The 27,095-nt window shown below is 37.7% G+C and overlaps 2 protein-coding genes across 4 annotated transcripts; one reads left to right on the plus strand and one right to left on the minus strand.

The window, feature by feature from the left end:
• The first annotated feature begins 289 nt into the window (after nucleotides 1-289).
• Nucleotides 290-15,615, plus strand: kmo (kynurenine 3-monooxygenase). 2 transcript variants are annotated; one of them, XM_088422328.1, is made up of 15 exons: nucleotides 292-436; nucleotides 837-906; nucleotides 1,009-1,106; nucleotides 2,340-2,429; nucleotides 3,366-3,414; nucleotides 4,451-4,538; nucleotides 6,690-6,855; nucleotides 6,933-7,004; nucleotides 9,697-9,818; nucleotides 10,304-10,451; nucleotides 10,530-10,587; nucleotides 10,979-11,061; nucleotides 12,028-12,129; nucleotides 12,258-12,317; nucleotides 13,916-15,615. In XM_088422328.1, the coding sequence occupies exons 1-15, from the start codon at nucleotides 374-376 to the stop codon at nucleotides 14,060-14,062; spliced, it is 1,416 nt and encodes a 471-aa protein (XP_088278454.1). In that variant the 5' UTR covers nucleotides 292-373; the 3' UTR covers nucleotides 14,063-15,615. The 2 variants fall into 2 exon arrangements, with proteins under 2 accessions (XP_088278455.1, XP_088278454.1); XM_088422329.1 differs by lacking the exons at nucleotides 12,258-12,317; nucleotides 13,916-15,615 and adding an exon at nucleotides 11,828-11,863 and having other exon boundaries at nucleotides 290-436.
• opn3 (opsin 3) lies at nucleotides 15,383-22,859 on the minus strand. Of its 2 annotated transcripts, none has more exons than XM_088422331.1 (4): nucleotides 22,507-22,859; nucleotides 19,811-20,130; nucleotides 17,592-17,843; nucleotides 15,383-17,133 (listed from the first exon to the last, which is right to left on the minus strand). In XM_088422331.1, the coding sequence occupies exons 1-4, from the start codon at nucleotides 22,811-22,813 to the stop codon at nucleotides 16,888-16,890; spliced, it is 1,125 nt and encodes a 374-aa protein (XP_088278457.1). In that variant the 5' UTR covers nucleotides 22,814-22,859; the 3' UTR covers nucleotides 15,383-16,887. The 2 variants fall into 2 exon arrangements, with proteins under 2 accessions (XP_088278457.1, XP_088278456.1); XM_088422330.1 differs by having other exon boundaries at nucleotides 15,383-17,154.
• Between the last annotated feature and the right edge of the window lie 4,236 nt (nucleotides 22,860-27,095).

Here is a 27,095-nt window from a genome sequence, read left to right on the forward strand (position 1 = left end):
GGTCCCCTGACCAATGTGTACGTATTATATCCACAAACAAATCCAGACACTGATTTTGAAAGTATGCAAATACAATACACGGACAGTCCTGTATTTTAAAATCCGCACACCAAAACTCTTTTTCTGGCCTTCATAACAGCCTTGCCCCCTGAACACACACACACACACACACACAAAATAACAATTAGGTTAAAGTACAAAGGGCAACATATGACAAGCAGCTTGTGTTTACTTTGAAAGCAACTTGTGTTTACTTTGAAAGGTCTCACACTAATATCATTTACTTTGCTCCTCCTCTTGTAAAATTTTACACAATGCACCGCTCAGTCGCGGTGGAAAAGACCTGACTGAGTGAGAACCCGGTTGAGCAGGAATGGATTATTCAAGTGACAGGCCGAAGAACAAAAAAGTTGTAGCAGTGGTGGGTGGTGGACTGGTAAGACAAAATAAATAAATGCCCATTATTTTTCTTTTGCTTCATATTGACATTACTAGAGCAACCTTTGGAAGTCACTCAGTGCTTTAAACCTCTTGAGGCATTGTGGTCATATTCTTTCACTTTATGTAAAAGTATTGTAGTATGAGCATCTTAATAAGTGCCACTAGTGTACATTGACACTTTTGAATCTTACATGTGTGCAATGACATTAAAGAAGTTAAACATGATCTGGGTCCAACTGGCTTAGAAACATTATTGATGTTCTGAGAAATAAATTTAGCATGAGAGCCAAATAGACTTAAAGAAGTATACAGATTATATAAAAGTTAACTAGCTTGTCCATTTTATTTTATTTTTGGCAGTCTGTCAGTGACGAGAACATTCATTTTTGTTTTAGGTTGGTGCACTGAATGCCTGCTTCTTTGCCAAAAGAGGTTTTGATGTGCATGTGTTTGAAACTCGTGACGGTATGATAGATGTTTGAATCTTCCTTGACTCATAAATCTAGACTTCATCTGACAATGTGACACAGGGATATTAATAAATTAATTGTTTGACCTCTTGGCCAGATATCCGGCAAGCACAAATTGTGAAGGGGAGAAGCATCAACCTCGCATTATCTCACAGAGGCCGTCAGTCACTCAAGCATGTCGGAATTGAGGAAAAGGTTTGTTGACATTATTTATTTGTACAGTACATAGAACATTATGGTGAATTTGATCAAAACAAAGGCAGACAGATACTTTGTTTAAGTTGCCTCCTGTTTTTAACCTCACATTCAGTATACCCATTAACAATGTCTGTTGTCACACCGTGGCAACCAGAGATATAGCTGTCTCTGTCCAGCCTATCAGTTACTCCACATTTGAAGAGCTGCTTTGAGTGGTGGTGACTTCATTCAGTCCTCAACGCTTCCACTGTGGCGCAGTACGCCCACTTCCAGATCCATTGGTTAGCGCTTGCCCATGAAATTACCAATCCACCTCTGCCATAGTTGGGGCACAAAATTAGAGTCCTTAGTGAAGAAACTCAGAATATAGTTGACACTGAACATGGAAACACACCACAGTATTGGCTGAATGACCTCGTTCCATGTTTTTCCATGTTTTTATATATATATATATATATATATATATATATATATATATATATATATATATATATATATATATATATATATATATATATATATATATATATATATATATATATATATATATATATATATAAATATGCTGTGTTACTTGTATGCCAGTTGTGATGAGATGAGACACACACCTTCCAAAACATTTGACTTTCTTCAGTCCTTAAAACTGCCTTTGCCCAGTGTCTCATTTATTGTTGAGTCAGGAAGTGTTAAGATGTTGTCCTGTGTTTGTGAGCTGGATGAGTCATCTCTGTGCTCATAATGTGGTTTGTTTATGTAGTTACTTCATTTCTCATCCGTCCTTGAATTAATTTAAATCATGGTACTGTATTATGCTGCAGCTTTGGCCCAGTTCATTTTGTCAGACACGTTCTATTCAAGTAATTTCTTGATTGAACAATTTTGAAGGTGATAAGGCTTGAGTATGCTCAGTAAAAATAAACTCAGCTTTATAAAACTGTTATTAACCACGGTTACTTCATGAGATACCAAGGCAACAAGTACCTTTTCCTACATTAACAGATAGCTGTTCCCCCTCCGGAACTAATATCACAATTTAAAAATTGCATTTTATGTTTACTTGGTTGTCGTAAAAATGACATTACATTTGATCAAGCAAGGACATGTCACCAAATGTTCACCAATGTTTACTACTTCATCCTTGCGACGAAGGATCTATAGTTTCATAAAAATTGATATTGGGAATATAGTTTGATATAGCTATGTACTATGATGTATTGCTTCTTCTTTTAGATTGTTTCTCAGGGAATCCCCATGCATGCAAGAATGATCCATTCACTAAATGGTGTACAGTCTCCAATTCCGTATGGCAAAAAGGGCCAGGTGAGTCTTCACTATGTTGTGTTACTGTGTTCAACGTATTATCTTAAAATAAAGAGCATCTTGAGTCAATCATTCTTTTTTAAGTTTACCATGTGGATTCCTTCATATACAATGATGATTTATTTTACTCTTAACATAAGAATGAAATTGATTGTTTGCAAATTCTTCCCACTCCCAGGATCATCACCATGTGTTAAAAAGTTAAATGACAACTTAAACAAGTATAAACTTTACTACAGTTTTCTACGGTAAATCAAGTACAAAGTTTCAAAATAACAGAAATGTTAAAATTTCTTCTATTTTTGGTTTAACGTCCAACAAAACAATTGTGCAGTTTTCTCAGGCTCAGCAGAATCTTTTATGAAGTTAACTGACTCTTTAACAAACATTTCCCTGAAGATGACACTGTTTTATAGTGATTTAATATTGGCTATCAGATTTTATATTTGATGCCAATATTCATCAAAATGCTAAATATTGGTGTTGATAAATGGCCCGGTCAATAATCGATCTATCACTGGTTATCATCATACAAGCACCTTTTGCTCTGTTTATTGTTACAACTACTGTTAGCATTTTGGCAGTTGGAATTTTGTTTTTCACTCAACTGGACATTTACCAGGATAAGCATGTTGAATGGCATTGAAGCATTTAAGCAACAAAACCGAATAATTGCATACATGGCTTGTCAAACATACTTTACCGCTCCCCCATCATTGGTTCTTTTTCATAATTAAAAATAATTACATTTCATTTGTAAAAAAAAAAAAAAAAAAAAGTTTGTCTGGCACGCACTGAGGACATGGAAATAATAATTCTCATTAACAATGAAGCCCAGAGGCATCTGGTTTTCCATTTTCTGTGAACAGTGTGTTGCCTGTTTGTGGAGCTATAGCTTCGGGATCACACATTAATAAAACCATATTTTCACTACAGTACATCCTGTCAGTAGACCGAGCCAATCTGAACAAAGAGCTACTAACAGGTGAGACCATTATCTCGCTTTCCACAAACCTACTGAAACAATTCAATGGATTACCACTGAGGAGAGAAATGTGGCAACTGCAGTCATAACAATGACCAAATTACAGTAGCACTTGAAATTCAAAGTGGCATTAAGATAATTATTTGAACACTGTGAAAAATCAAGTATGGTGGCTGATTAAACTTTCGGTATTATGCTGTGTGCTGCATCCATTTGTTCTCTGTACCTCTTATCCTCATGCTGTAGCTGGGTGCGCAATGAACTGGTTGGCAATTCATAGTGACATTCAACCATTGACAATCATTTTTATACCAGTAACTGGACTAACTTTAGTAACTGGAGAAAATCCACATAGGTGAGGGTACAACATGACATCACATTTCAGCTTGTGAATGTCACATGACCAAACTCAGAAAACAAGTGAGCCGGGATTGGTTGTTACCTTAGCTCTCAGCAACTCTGATTTTATTTATAGTCAACAGCAGGTGGCAAAATGGCCGGCCCCTGAGATGGATGACCAGAATATTGACCAAAAAGGCTGTGTTTAGACTAGGACCCTAGTGAGGATAAGTAGCTATAGAAAATGGATGGATGGATACTGGTGGTAGCTTGGATGGATACTGGTGGTACATTTACAGTATACCATACAAGCTGTAACAGCAAATCCCCTCTGTGCACGGATTAATTGGATCTGAGAATTCAACTTGAAAGCTTCTGTGCTTTTTTTTAAATCAATGAAAAACAGGTTGATTTTACTAATTTAGTGCCTCGGTTTCCGCTGCGAGATATTGTATGACAGCATGGCTCTGTCTTTTAATTAATTCATTTAATCAGACTCCTGCAACAAAAACAAACATGAATACATTTCATGTAAATGTATTTATTATTTTCATTTTATAAAAAGCTTAAAAGAATGGGTGCAGGGGACATTTCAGTTTTGCAGGAAAATGTCGAGTCACAAACTCACATTCAACTGCTCCTGTTATGCCATACAAACTGTTTTGTCTCTTTTAAAAAAAACATTTCACTTCAACAGAGGCTGAGACATATGCAAACACCAAGTTGAACTTTGACCATAAACTACTGGACTGGAGTGCTGAATCGGGTCTAATGACCTTTGTCAGGTAAATGTTTGTATCACTGAATAAAAACCATAAAAACACACACTTAAATGTTAATATATTGATATAGACACAGGAGAACATGCTGCTTATTTGAATTCTTTGTTTTAACTCTTGTTTTATTGATCATGTTTATGTACCAGAATGCAATTGCAATTGGCCATGAACATGTTTACTGCCGAGAGTGTGGTAATCATTCAGCCCCCTTGAAGCGTGTGACTTTTTGACTTTTTTTTTTCTTTTCGTAGCCTTCAATTTGTGTGTCTTTTGAGTTCAATGCAATATACAATTTACTCGCTAATTAAAAGAGAAACACTTCAAGGTCATCTCATGGGAAATATCGGTAAACACAGCATGCTGGAGGGCAACACATGTAATGGATTCTAGCAGGGTTTCTTTTATTCTATATTTAACATATCCTTTTACATCCTGTCGTCTGCTCATTTTTATTTGATGATTTAGTGTCTGGTGGCCAATAATGTAGTTTGCTGAATGAGGCACAAATGGATGCATTTTCATCAGGTTCTGCATTGAAGCAAATGTGTAAAGTGATCTGTAAAAACATGCACCTCACACATCTAGCACACAATCCACACGTCTGCACACTGTTCCATCCTCAACAGCGAGAGCTAATTTGTTGTCTCCAGCTTGTGTGATTACATATACAGGAGCCTAGTTCCCTCCATAATGGGATGAGAGGACGTGATAATAGATCATAAAATACAAGAAACATGGCATGATTTAGTTTTTCCATGAGAGTGTTGCCTTAATCACTGAACATTCATATCATGTATTCAGTATATAATTGGCTTTCTAATTGAAGAGCAAAAGAAAACCTTCATCCCCTTCAATATTTAGAAATAAAATATATAAATGTTAGGAATGTTTTATAACATTTTTCGTAGACCGATAACAATGTGACTCTTGATATTAATACAAAGTTCCGATACCAATAGTTCTTTCGATACGCAAGAAAGATTCACAGACAGTATGTATTCACATAAAGAATTTTACCTTGAAATTTAATGGAATTAATGGAAATTTTCTATTTTTCTAGTTTGCAATACTTGTGCTATACTACTTGTGCTCGTAAAAGCGGCCAATACTAGTATCGGCTGTCATTGTAAGCACCGATACCTTGAAATGACGCTAGCTTTTGTCCCAATGCGATACTTGTATTTGCACTTGCCCATCCCTAATATATACAGTATATGACCAGTTCTGGCGGAAGGATCTGCATACTGATGGATAAGGTTTTGGGTAAATGACAAATATCAATTGTGTGGACAAAAATATAAATTTTGAGATTTCTCCAAAAATACCTTCCTTAACATCTCTATTTTCATTTTGCAGTAGTGAAAAGTTTTAAATTGTAGTCAATGTATATAAAAATAAGGGGTTAGTTGTCATGTTCTGTGGGTATTTGTTGTCTGGGTTAGTATCTGGGTTTTCTGTTTTGGGCTTTTTCTGGGTTTTATTTGTGTTTAAGGTTGTGGGGTTTATGTTCATGGGTTTAAGTTTATGTCTTGTTCCTTTCGTGTCTGTCCTCGTGAGTGTGGTTGTGTCTACCTGTATGCACTAACCTGCTTTCCTTGTGTTGGCCAATCAGCTCCCTCTTCCAATTGTTTCTTGTCCAGGTGTTCTGTGTTCTCTCATTTGTTGTTTGTTTGCTTTCAGTTCTTGTCGAGTCATTGTCTTGCTGTCATTTTGTCCAACTTTTGCTTGTCCAAACGGATGTTCCCGTCAGTTCCTTGGTGTCCTGTTGAATTAGTACCATAAAATTAATATTATTGACAATATTTTTGCTTTAGGCTAGAGGTTCTCAAGCGTTTTACACCAAGTACAACATAAAAAAAACGCTTGATTCTACAAGTACCCCATTATGACCAATGCTTAACAACGGAAGTATCATTTCAGCCTTTATTGTTCATTAAAAAGAATATAAAAGTTTCACATTATTATTACCAAGACACGGTAATATCTTGCATATTTTGAACACAATACATAATACTTGTGGAAAATACATAAATGATTCAATTAGACACTACGTACTGCATATACAATGTATGTACATAAAGTAAACAAAAAGTAGCCAAATAAAAGTTTGAAAAGAAGGTATGTATGAGGGTTTCCATGGTTCCCTTTACTTTTCAGGCCGGACGGATCCACCAAGCAGATCGAAGCAGACCTCATTGTGGGTTGTGATGGAGCCTTTTCAGCAGTCCGCAAGCAATTTCTTCGTCAAAGCCGCTTTAACTATAGTCAGACTTACATCCCTCACGGCTACATGGAGCTCACCATGCCGCCTGTCAGTGGAGAGGTCAGTTCTGCTTCCAGTGCAATAATCCAACTTTTCGGACACAGATGTTTTCACCCCCGCTGCATGTCCACCCTCAGTTTGCCATGAAGCCTAATTATCTCCACATTTGGCCCCGGAACACATTCATGATGATTGCACTCCCCAACATGGTGAGTGGGATTTATGTTTTTTCCTCAGTGTAGATGCATGATTTAAAATGTCATTACCTGACATCATTTGCATACACTTGGCATAATCTGCATAATCAGTTCAAAAAGCTTTAAGTGATGATTGACCCACATTGATGCCCTTCATCAGGTAATTGGTCTCCTTTGCCTATACAGACTTGCAGACAGGGAATGCTACACTGTAAAATGTCCTGGCACCTTGTAGTTTGACCTCATTTTTACCCAGCATTTTTATCTGTTATGTCATAATGTTATTTTTCATTTTTGCTAACTTTAAAACCCTTCTCTGTCGCTCTTGTCCCTCTTAATCCCAAAATAATTTTTCTGCACGGCTGAGTCAGCAACTGCTCCTTTACTCTCATCAAGGAGACAAGGTTAAAGCACCATACTCACTGTGCTTACCAGCTAGAATGTCTACAAACTTTTTGATATCTGATTCAACCCTTGTGAGGATAAGCAGCTTTAGAAAATGGATAGATGTAAGGATGTATTTTTGTGCCATTTTTACTTGCATGCAGCCTTCTTATACCCCCTGACAACTACCACTTATTTATATTAACTCATTTACCGCCTTTTATGATTATAGATGTGAAAGTTCCATTCCTCCCAGGCTGGCTGTGAAAGAGATAATTATTTTACATGTCACCATCATATACTGTATCAAAGAAAGAAAATTGATTAATACTGCAATAATCAGCTATTTCACAAAAGGCCATTTATCTCATTCACTGCCGTTGATGGCGGTAGAGCTGTGGTTCCTTTTTATTGGTCTGGCATTGAATGAATTAACTGCATACAGACGTTTAAATTTATGTATATAATACATAAAATACAAGCATTTCAATAAACCCTGCCACCCTCAATAAAGTGTTGTGGCACCCTGGCCACCCCATAGAAAAAAAAATTCTGGGTGCATTTTTACAAAAAGTGAAAATCAGCCCTCACAGGACAAACCTTATTGATGGCAACACCTGCTATGATAATGATAGCCATTACTTACACCAGATGGAGGTCTGGGATTATCATATTCAAAATGAATAGTGAATTTGGCGGATACAGTGGATGGATCAGAGCCTTGTATTGAACCTTTACAAACAAATACACATGAAGATGTGTGAATCAATGCAAACTATTTCTTAAAAAAAAAGGGCACAGTGAGCAACAAGTGTTTTTTCCTTGCAGTTGGACATACGTGTAATCAAATTTATCAAACTTGTCCTTTTTATTCATTAACAGAAGAAGGCTCTGTACATGATAATGTTAACTTAACATTCTTTTTCTTGGAGTAGCTGGAGAACTGACTGTCCTTCTTGTAATTCCTAAACCATTATTCAAGATCGAGCAAACATGTTTGAGCACACTGACTATTTCATAAAAGTAACGCTCTTCTTTCTGAACAAAGTGAAATGGAATTATGCTCAGATTGTATACCCGTCATGTTCTGATAACTCTGAAGGCATCATCACCGTTTAAAATTGCAGTTGTGTCAGGATTGATTCAAACCTTTAAGATGAGCTGAATATTGTTCTAGATTGAAAACACCGAGAAGTTAGAGATGATTCATAGTAGGCACATCAGCAGTCCTTTTTCATTTAGTATCATCAGATTTCATAAAGGACAGATTTTAAATTTAAATGTCATCTGCTGCTGATTAGTACTGCTGGTATTGTTGTTTTCCTGGCTGACATTGTCGTCAGATTAGTGCTGTGAGTACAAAACAGGTTTGTAAATACAGTACCGCAATACTAATATCACTCAGTGGAGTGCTGACCCCTATGTGACTAAAAAAAAAAAAAAAAACAAAAAAAAACCTTTCTTCATATTTAGCTCTCTTGGTGAAGCTGACGTAATTGTAACTATGGACAGGGATGCAAATAACTGGTACGCAGGTATACATGCTTGACAGAAATCCCTGATGCGTAACGTGGCGTGCTTCTCTTTGCGCATTTGCGTACTCTACTCTAACTTTCATTCATGTCAACAACCGAGCCTGAGCCCAACATTTGTTTTTTTCCTAAAAAGTGGTTCACAGATGTGCCGTGGCTTGAAGCACACTCAAATGTGGTGCAAATTTTACCACTCATGTCCTCAGCAGACAAAACCAATGTTTTGATAAAGGGTTCAATATTTTCAGTCATTCTTTATATGACAAGTATTAAAAGAGCACATGAATATAGTGTAATTTATTGCTAAAAACATGCTAATCAAGAAACGACTGCTGATCGATTTCCAGCCAAACAGTAAGTCTTTGTAGACTTGCTCAAAAGCGGGGTGTTCTCAAGTTTATTTTGTCAGGGAGCTTTTCTATGGCCTGCTACATTAGTGTCTTTGTTGTTATCGCTATCTGTGGCTGTAGTTGCAGCTAGGTGCTTTGCATTTATGTGGGAGGCTAAATTTAACCTGCTTCTGTGGCAAGAAAGACCATTCAACTAAACTACAATGCTGAATATTTTTGATACTTATGTGTTATTATTACTTGTGTTCACTGTGTTGTGGAGTTATTTCTTTGTAATCTTTGACATCTGCGCGGATGAGTTCTTTCATGTGTTTCATTCGCAGGAACACAGCCATTCTGAATAAAAGAGATGCTGGTATTTCATCAGAATCATCTCACACCGCCTCTTCCTGAATGAAAAGTTCTGAAATCCACTTGAATCTCTTTTATTCTTTATAGGACAAGACTTTTACCTGCACTCTGTTCATGCCCTTTGAAGAGTTTGAGAAGATCACCACAGGAAATGAAGTCATTGAGTTTTTCCAAAAATACTTCCCTGACGCCATACCATTAATAGGAGTGTAAGTGACTTCCTCACCTCCAGCTCTCTCACACTCTTCCCTCCCTGACTTAACCATTTAATAATCCTTTGCTTTTGTTTTGCCGTCCACCCAAGCCATGCCATCCTCAGAATATTTCCACCTCATCAACTCCATCCCGGCAAGCGCAGTCTGTGAAGTGTGAAATTAAAGTCTGACTCTTACATGTCTTTGTGCCACCCAGTTTTAATTGAAGGTGAAGCGTGTGTTGAAACTAACAGACAACAGGAGCTCCACCAGCACTCCAGGCTATCTCACAGCACTAACCTCATTTGGAACATGGGGAGCAAACAATTGCATGTTGCTTTGTCTGGCTGGTGAACTCCACAAACAGTTGCACCAGCTTACTCAGATGAGATGATTATGCAGTAAAAACCCAGTACAACCCATGTGTGCACTCCTAACAAACATGTTGCTGACCAAACTCAAATTGAGATCAATTTTTTTTCTCCATTTATGTTTTGCAGTGATGCTCTTAAAAGAGATTATTTTCGATTGCCCCCCCAAGCCATGGTGTCTGTCAAGTGCTCCCCATATCACATTGGAAGCAAATGTGTCCTTATGGGCGACGCGGCACATGCAGTGGTGCCGTTTTATGGACAGGGAATGAATGCTGTGAGTAACATCAAGGGAATTAACAGATATAATACAAGCATACAATTATGGGTTTGCTCATTTATTTATGTTTTGTAGGGGTTTGAAGATTGCATTGTCTTTGATGAAATAATGGAGCAGCTCAATGAAGATTTCAGTAAGTGTTTGTAACAGTGGCTGAAGCCCCTTTAAAATGTTTTTAAGCCCTCCAAAATTCTTTTTGGGCATTTTTATTTTTTACTTTAGCATTTTTTTTCCAAACTGGACCACATTTCCAGTATTAAGGGCCTGAAAAGTATTTTGAGTGTATAAATGCACCTAATTAATTTTTACCATTACAAATCTGTGGGTTTTTTTCAGTGTTAGTGTCAGCATCAAATCCACTTAATAGAATACAGAATGTCCATATTTACACAAAGTCAAGCCATGCCACAGACTTATAAAACGTTGTACTCATGCGCCTATTGTGCTGGGGGGCCTATCCCCCCCTCATGCATATGGTGTGTCATCAATTCCAATCAGGAGTTTTGCTATTGCTTTGTGCACAGGTGCTGTACTGCCCGAGTATAGCAGAGTGCGGGTTCCAGATGACCATGCCATAGCAGACCTGGCCATGTACAACTACATCGAAGTAATTTATGTTTTTTTTTACATGTGTTCAACATGACCTCACCTTGTAACATGCAACAGAGCAGCAACTTCAGGGATGGTTAAATGTTACCTTGTCAAACGGTGACTCGGGGTGGTGAATGCCTGGACAGGGGCAGAAGAAAATAAAGAAATGTATTCACACCACTTGTACTGCGAAGGATCACCTGCAGCCAGTGGAGCGTAATGGCACTATTTTAAAATATGGCCATTACCACCACAGAGCACTGTAGTAAAATACCAAATCACTCTCTGGATTCTTAAAATGAAAAAAGAACTCATTAAGCTATGAAAAAAAAACAACAACATTTCCATTTGTTCCTGTTGCTCTTAATGGGCCTTGCATATGCAAATCACATTGTCTTGTGCTCTGTTTATTGCACTTTCAAACTTTATTGAAGAGCAGCAAACATTGCATCATCTCTTTGGGTGTAACCGCAGTATGAATCAAAGTATATAGTCACCATAAAGATCTTAGCCAGTAATCTCTCTCATTGCATACAATGCATATTATAATAATAATAATGATAATGATAATCTGTTGTTATCCAAGTAAAGAACAGATGTTTCCAAAATGGATCTGATGAACTCTGGATCTAATGGCTATATATGCTAATTTATGCAACGCGTATTTTATGGACAACCTGCAAATGATGTAAAATTCAAATGAGGAACCTAAATACCAACTGATTTGAACATTGTGAAGTGAGACTTGAAAATTGAAATAGGCCTCATCTCATTTTATACAGCATTGGTCTGCACGTTCAAATTCATGAAGTCAAAAGGTGAGTAAATAATAGGCCTCAGCTTTTGCTATTGGAGATCTTAAACGCGGCTCTCTGAATAGACACACTCGAACCCATTCATGAATTTATCATTCATTTAAATGACTTGAAATTTCAATAGTCATGAGATTTATTTACAAACCCGCTTTGTGTTTGTCTTACAGATGCGAGCCCATGTCAACTCCAAATGGTTCCTTTTCCGAAAGCATGTTGATAACATCCTTCACTTTTTCATGCCAAAGACAATAATCCCACTTTACACAATGGCAAGTACAAAACATACAGTACAGTACAGTATCAGTGGGAATTTTTTATGTACAGTACTGTAATTATTTAACGAGTCAATAGTCATTCCAAATAATTACTATTCTTTACTTTCCTCCGTCTCAATTAGGTGACATTCACGAGAATACGGTATCATGAAGCTGTGAATCACTGGCACTGGCAAGATAAAGTAAGTCCCTGCATTACATATCCTCAAGTTGTGACACCCACGAGGATCCATACCTCAATTATGCACCGGGTGTGTGGTGACATTTAAAGAAATAATTGCTTCACATCAAATGGGTGTAAAAACTGGAAAGAAAAGAATGATGCCTTAGGCTCTTGGTAGCTTTCATCACCTTTCCTGTAGCCATTTTTGTGTTGTGCTGCGACTCATGCAGTACCTTTGACTTCAGTACACTGCACCTTGGTTCGGTTTGGGTGTATAGTTCTATATAAAGCATGCAACTCACCTGTGAATTAAAAAAAAAACAAAACAGGCACAGTGCAGTGTTTTCTGAATGATGGGGATGTCTGTAAACAGTAAAAGCAAACATCATCCTTTGCCAGTGCTTTTTGGTTTGCCCCCGTTCAGTAGTGTTCTGGATTGAAACACATAGCAGCATGGATGGTGTCATTGAATAAATAAATACATTGTTTATGGAAATCTATTTCACCCCGGATACACCTTCGGTTGTAAAGAATATGCGTTTATTACATTTTTTTTTTTTTTTGAGTGATTGTACTTATTTCTCCAAACATCCAGACACTCAGCACAAGGAACATTTCAGAGCATGAATGACTGTTGCAAATGAGCAAAATAGGAAGCATCTCTATTATAACAGCGTTGTCCTCTAAGGGCTTTTGAGATCTCTACAAACACTCACTGTTTGAAATGAAAAATCTGTTTTGACAGAGAAAGTAAAGTGTGTATAGTGGTGTTCATCTGAAGAAAAAAATCAAAAGACTTTCTAGGGGCCTTAAAATCCATCAGCCACTCAACTTTTTTTTCAATGATGGCACCCCCTGTGAAATATGTTTTTTTTCTGCCAAGTGCCCCCTAACCAGCAAACGATTTGGGATGAAAAAAAAAACAAAAAACAAAAAACAAACAACTTCAAACATTTTGCTGTGCCATCAATGTCTGATTTATTGAACTGGAACTACGTATATGTTTTGTGGTATCTCAAGACAAATTTCATTCAAGAACTCCAGAAGGTAGATTGCATAACATCTATTTTATTTGTAGCTCATCTGATGGAAATGATCAACAACAATGCACACCCATAAAAAACAGTGAAGGCTTACAATATTTTTGCAAATGAATCACTATAAATCACTGTGAGTAATATGTTGCTTCATGTTCAAATTCATTTGTTCTTAATTCGAAAAGAAAAATATGCTTTTTCTATTACAGCCAATTAGAATTGCTGATACCTGCAAAAACCCTGTTAAAATCCCACACGACACCTTGCAGTGCCATTATGTATCCCCTGGGGTACACATACCTGATTTTTTAATCACTGTGTGAACTCAGCAACCTCCAGCCTAACTCACAGCTATAACATATAGATAACATCATGGTATTTAGTGTATTTTTAGTGAGATGAATATATAAACATGTTAAAATTATGATTGATTGCTGATATTAAAATTCAGCCATAGGCACAAAGCCTGAGGTTTTGAACACCACACTTCACATTTTCATTCAAGTGATATGGTCACTTGAACTTTTCAGAATGGAAATACTGAACTTCTAATATTTAAAATATTTGATTCTTTTTGTAGGTGATAAATCGTGGCCTGTTTTTTGCTGCTACTGGAGGAATTTTGGGAGTCTCTTTCCTGCTCATTAAAAACCCCACACTCATCACCAAGCTCAGCATCCCCACTGAGAAAATGTGGAACAAGCTTGCAGCATTTGGTACCGCCTAAATACTTGGCAACATCTCTCACCTCTGACTGCAGCAATTAGTACCTCACTTGCATTGCTGAAATGTGTTGAATTCAATTTTGTTCACGATGACGTAATGTCATAAATGATGCTCCATTAAATTAATTTTGTGATCATGTGAAAATGGCATTTAGAGCCCAGCAGTACACCTTGTAGGATTAGATGATACTTATATGATACAACTTATTTGGAATTATTTGAAAACATTATTATTAAACAAAGGGAGGATTCAAATATACCGTACATAAAAATAGATATTAAATTTAAAAGCACTCATACTGCCAGAGCAACAACTCAAGGGCTTCAGCCCACAAAGGCAAATTACAATTGACTATGACCAGATTTGGTGTAAATATATTTTGTATAATAATAATATAATTATATAATAATTCAAATAATAATATCATTTTTTTTAAATAGTTGCCAGATGTACAATCTTATCGAGGTCTTTTTTTTCCCCCTCTTGCTACCCAGGTTTATTTTGGATTATTCCCACAATCCAAAAATGGTATGTTTAATCCACTGAAGGCTATAAAAGGCCCTACTGTAAACAATTCACCAACGTGTGTAAATTGTCAAAACCCATCCCTATACCTATCCTATAAAAACCGCGAAGGATCAAAAATTGTAGCTATGACATTGCACACAAACAAACCCTTGGAACGACTCTTTCATTATCCTCTGCAGTTCTGTTGTCATGGTGATGCCATGCACATTCAAATGAGGTCCCCTTGATGGCCCTCCTGAGCTGGGAACAAGGGGCAAAAATCATATGGAGTCAGGTCTGGTGGGGCGGGACGTTATCTGATGTTCTTCTCAGTCTGGATGCTGAGGGCATTGTTAGTTGGCAGTTGTTGTCGGCAAGCTGCCGAAACATGACCTGCTGCAACTCGCTCCTCTTCTCACACTCTGAATGAAACAAATGCCATACTAACTCTTTGGAGATGCGCAGGTTATGGTTATACACTGTATAACACTAGCGCATACAGTGTCTTTTTTGATACCACTCCTTGAGGTTTTCTGACACATTACATTGACACAAAAACCACCCATATGCCCACATCTAATAGGCTTTCAAACAGCCTTGGAAATCAATTCGTCAACTTCTATTCATAAAGTTCAGTCCAGGAGGTTATGAAAGGCACGTCTGACAACACTTTGTGGTTCAAGTATTCTCTTATCGAGTTCACAGTCCTCCTCATTCATGCTGTATCAATCTGCCAGTTTCAACAGTGATGGCCTTCTTCACACTGGAGAGATTTTGATTGAAAACATGAAAGCGTGACAGTCAGGTAGTCAAAAATAGTTTCTCTTTATTGAATCAATTTACACAGTTTATAGTGTCATACCAGCATGTGCGACTGCAAGCAAAGATTCATTTTATTTTTCCTCCAGCCCACACATGTCAAACTCAAAGCCCGGGGGATAGATCTAGCCTGCCACATGTGCCCAAAAATAAAAGCAAATTATGTGCATCAAATTCATGTCAATTGCAAATTTTGTTCACATTAAAAAAACTGTTGAAGTATTGCAATCATTTTTGTTATCAATGCCCCTTTTCAAATAAATGTGACAGAATTTGAATAAGCATTTTTACTGTCCTCTGATTTCAAAATTAGTCATAAATCAATTTGTTGTGTACAGCATATGTACAGCGTATGCAATATGAGAAAATCATACATTGGTTTCATAGCCACAGCAATGATAACTAGGACACCATACCTACGACATGGCTCATGACAAAAAAATGAATTTTGACACCCCAGATTTATACCCAGTAGCTTTTGGATACCAACCATAGTAAAACTCACTCAGTACTTGACAAAGACCTACAGTTAGCACGAATAGGGCAAGAAAAGTTTTTACAGCCTATAGGTTATATCACCATTTGAGAAGAGTAAGAATATATACTTTAATTTTTAAACCCTGTCATGTTTAGTAGGTAGGGATGGGACAAGAGCTCATATGACAAGATTTCATCAGATTAGCTGCCATGACCCCAAGAACAGTTGGATGACTTTTCAGAGGCAGTTTAATCGAGGTAAATGACTCTGCAGACTTTTAAGCTTCCACTCTATTTTCCCACTGATCATTTTTGAATGAACTAGACTGACTCAAATGTGTCTTCTCCATGGATCTTATGTCACTCCGTCTCATCAATCAAAATTAATGGGGAGAGTTGTCTAAAATCTCAGTTTCATTTTTTTTTCATCCGAATACCAAAATAGTTGATAGCTGCAACCCTGTAAAAGTAATACCGGATGAATGTATTCTTTTCAAAAGATTTGCGTGACAGTATTTTGTTTTTTTTAAGTAGAAGAAAGAAAACAATGAAACCATAGTTGCAAACAAGACTATTTGAAAACACTGCAAAATAAATTACGCCAAACAGCGCAGTTAACACAAGCGGCATATGTTTTGTTAAGCTATCTCAGCTGCAGCTGAAAAAATGCGTTTAACTAAAGTGCCGGTTTGTGTTTGCACACTAGATTGTTAATTGTCTTGCTAAAAAAATTGAAAACTGGAAATTTTTAATTAGGCAATATTTTATAATTCAGATTTTTCAGAACTCTCATCTCGTCTGTTTTTTGTGGACTCAATCTCGTGATACATCTGGTCTCGTGGAATTTGTGTCTCATCCCATCCCTACAAGTCAGCGATGTGGAGATATGCAGAAAACCCGCAGTGCGGTGATTGTCGAAAAATCCCGACTGAAGATCATGTTGATTTTGTCCTGGAAAATGGAATTGTATGCCAGGGTCTGAGGCAAACCGCTGCACAGGAGGAAAAGTCAAGTCTCGGGGGATCAGAGTGGCCTCACTTGAATTACATTGGCAGAAGACTCTGCAGGGGACGTCACGTCGAAGCGGTGAAAATCATCACTGGTAATGATAAAGACGATGGAGGAGGAGCTGAAGGTCACCCTCTTTTTGGGTCTCTTTCTGCTGCCGCATGAACTTGAAACAACGATGGGCCTGATGGGGCGCTCGACCGGTGCCAGGGGGCGCTCTTTGAAGCTGTGCTGCAGCCAAGACAACCTTGAGCACAGCAACTGCAGCAAACAGCGCCGGAACTGTGAGGCAAGTAGGAGGAAAGAGAAGAGCGTCTGGTGCTTAATGTGACGATGACATTCACCCCCTCATTTATATGCCAAGCACACCAGACATCTCTCTTAGGATAACAAATGAAAGTGACAATTTCCCACCCACATTCCATTGTGCCTGTTTACTTAAAACATCTGGTGCGCTCTGTTTTGTGCGTCAATCACAAGTGAAGAACAAATGCCCCTTTTGAAAAAAACGCCATTGATTTGCTCTACTTCTATAAATTTGGAAGCCACTGGAAAGGGGGATAAAAATCATGCAATGCAAAAGCACATTTCTTGCAAAGCGCGCCTATCAAAGTGTTACATTCGGATGATGCACCACCATTTTGGGACTCTTCTTTCAGAATACAAATTCGCTCCCACACAGATAATTTGTAAAGGTTGATGAATACATGATTACCAACCTTTATGCTCATGAATACATAGATGAGGGGGTTGTAGGCTGTGCTGGACTTGGCAAAGAAGGAGGGGATGATGGCCACAGTGGGCGAGACCATGCTTTTCCTGCCAAAAGCCACCATCATAGACACAACAGCGTAGGGCGTCCAGCACACCAGGAAGCAGGAGATCATGAGAAGAAACATCGCAGCTACTTTCTTCTCGTATCTCAGGATCTTGATGATCTGGACTGTCTGAAGGTCCTGGATTGACCGCAGCTAACAGAAGAGAACAATAGATTAATGGGCTGCTGCCTCGAATTTGTGGGCCCCTGGGCTAAAATGAAGCAAAAATATTAATTAAAAAACTCGAATATTCAATGCCATATGCAATAAGATGATTTATTTTAAAATAATTCAATAGTAACAGGTCTAATTGGAATCCACTACCAGACTTTGAATAATTCAATTATTGGATTTTACTCATTAGAAAGATACGCTTAGCACAAATGCTACATTTGTAGTTTTTTGTATGTGGAACAGATCATCACCCTCAATAATAAACGGAAATGACTTAAGAGTGGTTCTGATGAACATTTTTTTTTTTTTTAATAAACTCTGTGATATGTTTTCATTCTAAAATCTTCACCATCTGTAGTGTGATTTTCCTGGCACCAATAATGGATTCAGAATACAATACTGTACTTGCTTTTGAAGATTTTCATATAGCTTCTCCGACATGCTGTAATCTGTAATGAGGTTCACATGTGCGTCTGAGAGCTTCATGGACGCAACAGACAGGCTGAGAGCTCTTGCAGCTCTCTCATTCATGTTTGTAATAGCTAGGTAAGGAGCTCTGCAGGTGACTGATGTTTCACCACATCCATGCCTTAGCTGCCCAAACTGACAGAATTCACAGTTTGGCAAGATGGCCGCACAATAGAGAATCCTACCATAAATGTGCCAAGTGCTTTTGGAGGAATTATCAAACTTAACACAAGTACAGTATTTAATTGTAGTCATCACTGCCCACACACTTGTCCCATTTCTTACCAGGCGACAGACGAAATAAACCTAGTAGGCACAAAAGCTTTTTATAATAATAGAGCTAGAAATGAAAGGCAGCAGTCAAGTCAGACACTGAAGGTCGCGGCTCCTTTTCATGAAATGTAACGTCCGCAATATGTGCGTGTTCTCGAGCCTGCAGAGGAGTATAAGAAACACGCATCACTAAATTCCACCATAGAGTATAGTTTTTTTCACAGGAACACGGTTTATTAGCTCATGATCGAGCAACCCTTCAACAAAGATTCTATTAGCGTTGAAACAAATTTCCTTGATTGATCATGGAGAAAATGAACAATTAATTATGGTAATTGTTTCATCTCAGCTGCTTCAAGCCACCATCAATAAATCCACACAATTAGGAGAATTCTTAATTGATGAATTGCCTCATCAATTATTAAGCTAATCTCTTTCTTTCTAAGGGGAATTTTATTTCCTTTTTTTTTTAAATGACTGGAAAATTAGCCAAGTGGGTGTGTATGAGCATATCTCAAAGGCGGTTGAAACACTGGACTGGAAAATTGCTGAAAATAGCTGTAAACATAGAACTGTAATCAAGGAGAAAGAAAAAAAAAACTGCCTAATATGCTCAAGAGAAATTGCAAAAATTAGTCTTTCAGCAATGCTTCAAACCTAACAGAAAAGTCAATGAAAGGTCACAGACCTCTGCCAAAATGTATAAAGCGTATGTTTGGCCATCTGTTTTGTTGGTTCACAGACAGTAGACAAATTGGTGGAATAATTATGATTTTGGCCAGTGGACAGGTCAGTTGGGCAGTTAATGCCATAATGACTCAATTGGTGATTATAAATGCTTTTATCCACCCCTTCATTCAGATCCCCATCAAAATGTATTGGTTTAATGCTTGAACACCCCATCTACAAAGGTTCAACACCTATGCTTTAAGTAGAGCCGTCGTCGCTTATATTCCTGTGTAAAACATGCTTAAATATGAAGAATTAATGATCATACAGACCAGTCATAAGAAATGTAATTGTGGCCATTTGATTCTCCAGTCATCTAATTTCACCTTTGATTGACCATTCATTTGTGTGTTTTCTTTACAAGAATTCAAATGAGCCCTTCCCATTCACAAGCTTTTGCAACGGATTATTCTGACTCATTCATAACTCGTGCTCTCATGCAACATCAGATTCTAAAAAAGGTTTGACTGGCTCACCATTTGTACCGTGTAGAGGATGTTCCCATAGCAGTAGATCATGATGCCAACGGGTACGAAGAAACAAGCCAGTAGAAAGAGAAGGATGAACGACGCATCGTTTGGGTCCTTGGATGCCCAGTCCAAGGAGCATCCCAGCTGGTGGATCTCCAGTGTGTAGCGGTTCCAGCCCAGGAGAGGAGCTCCAGTCCAAGCCAGGGAGTACAGCCAGATGTGAGCAATGGCCCGCCACGCCCAGGGAAAGTCCACCACCTGGGCATGGACCACCCGGATGTAGCGCTCATAAGCCAGCGCCGAAAGCGTCATGATCGATACGATGCCTGATGATGGAAGTGAAACAGATCACCTCTTAGGATCTGGTTTAGCATCTGTTTGTGAAAATCTTTGCAGCCTGGCACTTTTTCGGCCTTAATCTCTATGTGCACAGCTTCTACTTTCTGCGCATGCCGGCATTAATCTGTCTGTTGTGGTTTCATCAAAAAGGTATGTACTGTACTGTACAGTTGATTCCTTTGGTTTTCAGTCAGCACTCACACGTGCTCTCCTACAAATAAATATATATATGTATATATATGTTTACATACATATATATACTATATAATACATACATCTCTCCAATTACATGCCCTTAATACCCTTGTCAAAGCTGTCATGATTCATTTATCTCCTCATTACTGGATGAAACGCTGAACCAATGTCAATAAACGGACAGACAAGCTTCGTAGGGAGCCGGATTCAGCTTCCCACATAAAATTTCAGCAGGATTGACATGTTTTGCCAGAACTGAAAGCCATTATCACTGCAGCTCCCCTGGCTTGCCTTTGTGTCAGTCATCAGGTGCAATTATATAGCATATTTGTCAACAAAGGACATTTTTTCCTCACCCTGGAGGACGCAGAAGGATATGAGCTGTTTTGTTTCTCAGTTCTCACTAAGGATTTGAACACTGCATGAAGACTCCATTAAGTACAAGCACAAGCTCCATCAAAATTCATGACTTAACCAATGTAATGATGTTCTTATTTTATGAAAACAATACAATTCTTATTTATTGTCTGTATTAGTTTTTGGGACAGTTTTAAAACTTGCACTACATCAAAGAGAAGTGTTTCCCATAAGAATTTTTAAACATTTTCTTAATAACTAAGATAAAATGTCTGCGTAGATGAGTCAGATTGCGCATTTTTTTTTCCCAACACTTTATTTCACGGCTTAAATCTATTCTATCTTTTATTTGTTATTTGTTGTTATTTGTTATTTGTTATCATTTTACGTTAATTCCAAGATGTTACTCAAGTAAATTTCTGTTACAAGTTTTGTACAAAGCAGCATAATAATAATAATAATAATAATAATAATAATAATAATAATAATAATAATAATAATAATAATTTAGATAAGTATCCTAATTATCTAAGAACCTCATTAAGTGTCTAGGTGAGAGAAACTTTATTCCAAAGTCTTGCACTAAGTAACCTAAATGTTGGGGTTTAAATTGTCATGTAGTTAACATCAGAAATGGGAAAGTGGTGCTTAAGTATACAGTACCTTCCCCAATCTTGAAACCTGCATTAAAAAGCAAATTTGTCCTCCCATCTGAATGTGGGCCAAATCTACAGGACATTTCAATGTCACTCCATTGAAGACGCACGCAAATCATTAGATGAAAAATGTAAATGAGAGGTCCACTTTCAACTATCCTTGCGAGCAATAACTTCTCATCTGTGTCTGTGTTTATAATACAGACTACACTAGTCTACTTCCAATTACGAAGTAATGTGGACTACATCTTCTTGCTGATCACTAGATAATGACAATTAAACAACACCAAAAAGCCACTTTCATGTAGCATGACTCTGCCGTTAAATAACAGTTATGGTTTTAGGGCGTGTCATCCTCCTTGAAATGTAATCCCTGCAGTAGGTGGATGTGTCAGGAAGACCCCTGTGTATTCATTCACACTTGACCGCCACACTGGAGGCAAGATGAATGTGTCAAGAGCATTCCCTTGCTCAGGAAATAAGACTGAATGTTTCCTACATAATAACGTATTGTACCAGTGTTTTACATATGTGCTCAATATCCTCTAGTCTATCTTAAGGTGCAATCTTCTATGAACTTGTGACACTCTTCTTAATAATACATAATTAAGAAGATCTTGAAGGTCATTTCCAGTACAGCTCTACAGTGGAGACATAATTCACAACACAAATACTGTGGAGGAGGAAATGTGGAGAGAAGGTGATGATAGAGAAAGATGTCCAGCTTTGACCTTCAGTTCTTTTGGATCAACAGAAGAAATATTTTATTAAATTCTAAAACACCATGAGATCATACTAGTGCAACCTACCATTAATTTACCATTTAATGCGTAGATCAAAAGAAACACAATTGACAAATATTAAAATTAGACATACTAGGTTGGCAGTGTGTTTTGTTTTGTGTATTTTGATAGTATTTTTTTTTTAATTACACATATCTACTTGCGTCATACAACAGTTATGTTTGAAGAAGGTTTGGTCAAGAATATTTCCTGGAAATGTATCATATTAAAAGAGGAGGCTAATAATTACAGAAGATAATAATACCATAACAGTGGCAAGACCATGATAGAAGAAACGATGCAGGTATTTTTTTAATCAACTATTAGAAAAGTGTTTAGGAAAAATATTTGTCTTTAAGAATATGATTCTTACCGAATAAACTGTTACTGAAACCGTCCCACACGCATGTTGCTTGGCTCCAAATCCATCCACGTTTGACGCACGAAACAAACGTAAAGTTTATTCCGACAACAGAAACCAGCAAATCGCTTAAACTAATGTTGACGAGTAACAAATTGGTCGGCGTCCGAAGTCTCTTGAATTTGCAGTAAAGTAGAATGACGAGTACGTTGTTGCAAAAGCCAAGCACGCCAATGGTTCCGATGGCGAAGGCGAGAAGTTTGTAGGTGCCGAAAGCAAACAGGTGATGTTCGGCTCTGGTTTCATTGTAAGAATTCATTGCGGGGATAAAAAGGTGGGTCCGTGCATTGTGGTGGCATGGGTGTGCGGCTGCACAGGAGCGCGCGTCCAGCACGACAGCGAGCGCCGCGCAGCTCATTCAAACAAACCGCAAGACAGCACGCCTCCTTCGAAACTAGGTCAATGTATCAATGTCACATGACACATATTAGAAATGTTTTGCACATGCGGCTGAAAATCCAGTTGAAATCTCTAACGTTTTGAGAAAGCTGGGAAAGCTCTCCAATGAAAAGAAAGTTATGGTAATATTTTGAAAAAATTGAAAAAAATTGTCTAATTTCTTTATGTACACTAGCAGAACCACATGAGATGCGATGTGTGCACGTTCTGTTTTAAAAACAAATAACAATTTTCGTAAGAATGGCGCAGCATTTGATACATTAAAAGAAAATTATGCCACCAGTAAAGCATGATGTTGATAGTGTTATGGGTTGGGGCAGCTTTGCATCCTCAGGACCAGGACAATTTGCTGTGATCCACGGAAAATGTTACTCTACTGTTTACCAGAACTTCCTGAAGGAGAACGTCCAGCCATCAGTTAGTGCCATTTAACTCAAGTAGTGTACAAGTACTCAAGTACTCAACTCAAGTACACGGCAGTGAGTCCATCTTAGAATGGCCCAGAAAGAACAAAATTAACACTTTGGAGTGGTCAAATTCAGATTTAATTTCAATTGAGATGGTGTGGTGTGGCCGTGAACAGGCACGTCATGCTATAAACTGGCAGTTCATGGTAGAGTCAAAACAATCCTGCAAAGAAGAGTGGTCCAAAGTTTCCTTTGGACATTTTATTTCAGTTATTGCTGCAAAAGGGGGCACATCACACTATTAGGTTGAGGGAGCAATTATATTTTCAAATTGGGTCAGATAGGTTTATATTTTTTATATCCCCTTGGTTAATAAAATGATCATTTAAAAACTGCATTTCATATATCCTTGGGTTGTCTCAGCGTGATATTGAAAATGGTTTGATGAAGTGAAAGCTTTGTGAGTGACGAATGTACAAAAACACAGCAAATAGGAAGGAGTCAAATACCTTTTCACAGCATTGTAATTTGATGTGCATTGAAGGTGACACAACACAAAACATTTCTTTCATGCCCAGATGACTCATGCCCATATTACTCCTCTCGACCTCGGTGGAAGAGCAGATTTAATGCTGTATGGGCATTTCCGTGATGGTGGTAAATCTTTAGACAGGCTACAAGGTGGAAAACTGAATTACAAGTGGCTGACTATTATGAGGTAACACCCAAAAGATCATTTGTGTTTTACCATCTGTTTCATTGTGTGGGAGCTCAATGCAAAAAGTCACCTTCCACGTTATGGAGACACTAATCCATGATTTGCAGGTTTTGTATGATCATCAAAATTACCTCCAGTGACTGTCGCATGTCTGTAACATCATGATTTAGGACCTCTCTCTATCTCCCAGATGTTTTGTTCACAGAGGAGGTCCACAGTGGCCAAAGGTTGGAAAACTCCTGTGACCTCATTTTCATGAGCCGTCACATTGATTAAACATGGCAGATACCTCTTGAGTAACAATATAAAGCAGCCTCAAACTGCAGGACAGAGAATCTTAAAATGAAATGCACAAATGCAAGCCCTAAAAAAGGTTAGTCATTGTTTTTTTTTTTTTCAAGATATATGACTATTGTAGTATGTGATGACTATGGACTGTGAGGGTGGATTTGCAAAGATCCAGGAATGGTATCAGAAAAGGTGCATTTCAAATTCAAACTTTTCATCTTTGAAAAAATGCTGCCAGAGTCGAAATATAGTTTTCTCGCCTCCTGTGCTGCAATTTTTTGCAATCCTGGAAGGAATCTTCTGAGATCTTCCGCTGCTTTGCTATCACAGCCATCCCCTTGATGAACCTTTTGAGCTTGGGAAAGAAAGAAAAACAGCACACAGAGCAAGGTGAGGCGAGGACTGTGAGAAGTTTGCGCCAGGACAACGATGTTCTCAGCCAGGAACTTTCAGCATTGTGAACAGGTGTGTTGTCATGGTAAAGCAACCGATAGTCGCCCTGCCACAGCTCTTGCGGCTTTTCGCTCAGTGAACAAAGCAAGTGATCGCTTTGTAGATGCGTTGGGGTTTGAAAACAATTATTTGGTCACAACTGTCCTGGAACCTTATCTGACACGCCTAATATTCAATTCTGTGTATTATGGTCTCCACCAAGAAGGTTATTTTTTCATATATTGCTTGTTTGTCATTTAATTATTAGACTTTCTTAAAAAAAGAGAGAAGTATTTAAAATGATTAAAAGCAAATTTTTGGGGGGGCAACAATGTTATGCTTTGCCAATGTTGCATCATATGACAACCCCTTTCATTTTCAGCACGTAAAACAAAATTTGGGGCAGTTTATGAAGATGTCAGATTTGATGGGGATCCCCTGCAGGACACAGTGGTGTTGTAAGGCCTATTTTTAGGGGGTTCAAGCCCCCCTAAAATGTTCCCAAGCCCTTCTAAATGATTTGCTTGCATTTGTAATGTATTGTATTCTGTTTTATTCGCAAAAGGACCAACTTTTAACTGTAACATGGCCATAAATTGTTATATATAAAATGCAGCTATTGTAATTCATCATCTTTTTTTTAATTACAATCATAAATCTGCAGGTTTCCTCTTTTCCTCTGGACACCCCTACAAAATCTGCCCCCCTTTTCTTTGGTGAATGTAAAGATATGAATGTGATCATTTTCCACAATGACTGGATTTGATTGTTGCCATTCATAATCTCTGAGCAGATGTTTTCAACTCTGGAAAAAAACTCTTTTGCATTCATAAACACTGATATTCACATCACTGACTCTAAAATAAAGTATATACTATTAGACATTTTCCACCGTTTTATTCTGCAATATTTGACCATTTCAGCCTTTTAAATATTTCTACAAAGCCAATTCTTTGAAGTAATTCTACCAATATTCACACCTCTCATTTTCATTTTGTGTTTGCGTCACCTTAAAGGGCATATTGCCAGATTTGAGTGCATGCCTGCAGGTTTGTTCGCTCATTACACATTTTTTTATGCATAACTACATTTCACCCCGGGAGTATAAAGGTGTAAATTTGTTGACATGTCATTTTGAACTCAGTGGTGCAAATTAATGCGCCGCGAATGGAAAATGAAGTGCATTTCAATTATTGCATTGCAAAGTATGGTATCTGCAGAAGAGAGTCATAAAAATAGGGTTTAACTTTCAAAGAATACCTTAATTGTTCAAAAGAAACTAAAATTTTATTAGAAAAAGGTGCATTCACTTTGACATTTACTTTTACCCTCAGAAGAATGTAGTAACAAATCCAATGGTGATAGTGTGAAGCCATGTTAAAAATAGCCTATTTAAAAAGGTTTTAAAAAAAAAAGACATTAAGAAATCATTTGTAAAGGTTTCTCCGGAATCTTTGCTTAGTTCTTTTGAATTTAATGCTCACTATTGTAAAAAATAACTACCATAAAACTGCTTAAACTATTTGCTGTATGCCAGAAATATACTGTACAGCTTTGGAGTCTTATCCCGCTCATTGCAGAAGAAAGTCTGCCCTCTCACCAAATGCTTCCTGCTCTTATTCTCCCTAGGCCGCCCTTCCATATAGGGAAAGCAATACCTAACACATGTGACTCTGTGTGACCATAAGTCCTGAACCGCTTTCCTCTAAAGTTTGTGTGCAGATAGTTAGGAATATTCAGAGCAAGTAAAGGTCAAGCTCAAGTCACCTATCAAATCATACAGTATGTGCTAAACAGGTCTTAGCTAACAAACTTTAGGTACAAAAACTCACATTTTAATGAATGAATTATATTGATATTTGAAAATAATTCTAACTATTACTATGACCTTAATTCCATTTCTGTTCTTTTCAAGTACCTTTGAAAATACATTAAATTCACACAGGAGAAGGTTGTTGTTGTTTTTTTTTTCCATCATTACACTTAGGAGTCACTGATGCTGGCATCTATCCCAGATTCAGTTTCTTTAAACAGAGTGGAATAATATATGCTGTCAGATGAGTGTTGTGTAAATGTTGAGTCATAGGATGTCTAAAAGAAACCCAAAAGTTTACCCCAGTCTAAAATCAAATAGAGATGTGATCTATAGCCATGCTGGCACAAAGAATGCACTTGGTAGAGACCTGAGGAAACAATCTGCACTTTGCAAATGTCTTTCCTTGAGTGATTGGAGATCGATAGTGCAAATTATAAGTGAATATTAAAAAATGTCACAGTTCCATTTCACTCAGTTTGTG

Source organism: Hippichthys cyanospilos, chromosome 8 (assembly GCF_059441005.1).
Source record: "Hippichthys cyanospilos isolate Australia breed blue-spotted pipefish chromosome 8, RoL_Hcya_1.0, whole genome shotgun sequence".
Classification (NCBI taxonomy): domain Eukaryota; kingdom Metazoa; phylum Chordata; class Actinopteri; order Syngnathiformes; family Syngnathidae; genus Hippichthys; species Hippichthys cyanospilos.

Bases quoted from the DNA above. Each gene is read 5' to 3' on its own strand.
- kmo (XM_088422328.1), top strand. From the start codon at position 374: ATGGATTATTCAAGTGACAGGCCGAAGAACAAAAAAGTTGTAGCAGTG. The intron at 2,430-3,365 runs GTGAGTCTTCAC...TTTTCACTACAG, and splicing joins CGTATGGCAAAAAGGGCCAG to TACATCCTGTCAGTAGACCG. The intron at 12,318-13,915 runs GTAAGTCCCTGC...TTCTTTTTGTAG, and splicing joins ACTGGCACTGGCAAGATAAA to GTGATAAATCGTGGCCTGTT.
- opn3 (XM_088422330.1), bottom strand. From the start codon at position 22,813: ATGAATTCTTACAATGAAACCAGAGCCGAACATCACCTGTTTGCTTTC. The intron at 17,844-19,810 runs GTGAGCCAGTCA...CTCTTCTGTTAG, and splicing joins TCCTCTACACGGTACAAATG to CTGCGGTCAATCCAGGACCT. The intron at 17,155-17,591 runs GTTGGTAATCAT...CTTGCCTCACAG, and splicing joins ATGTATTCATGAGCATAAAG to TTCCGGCGCTGTTTGCTGCA.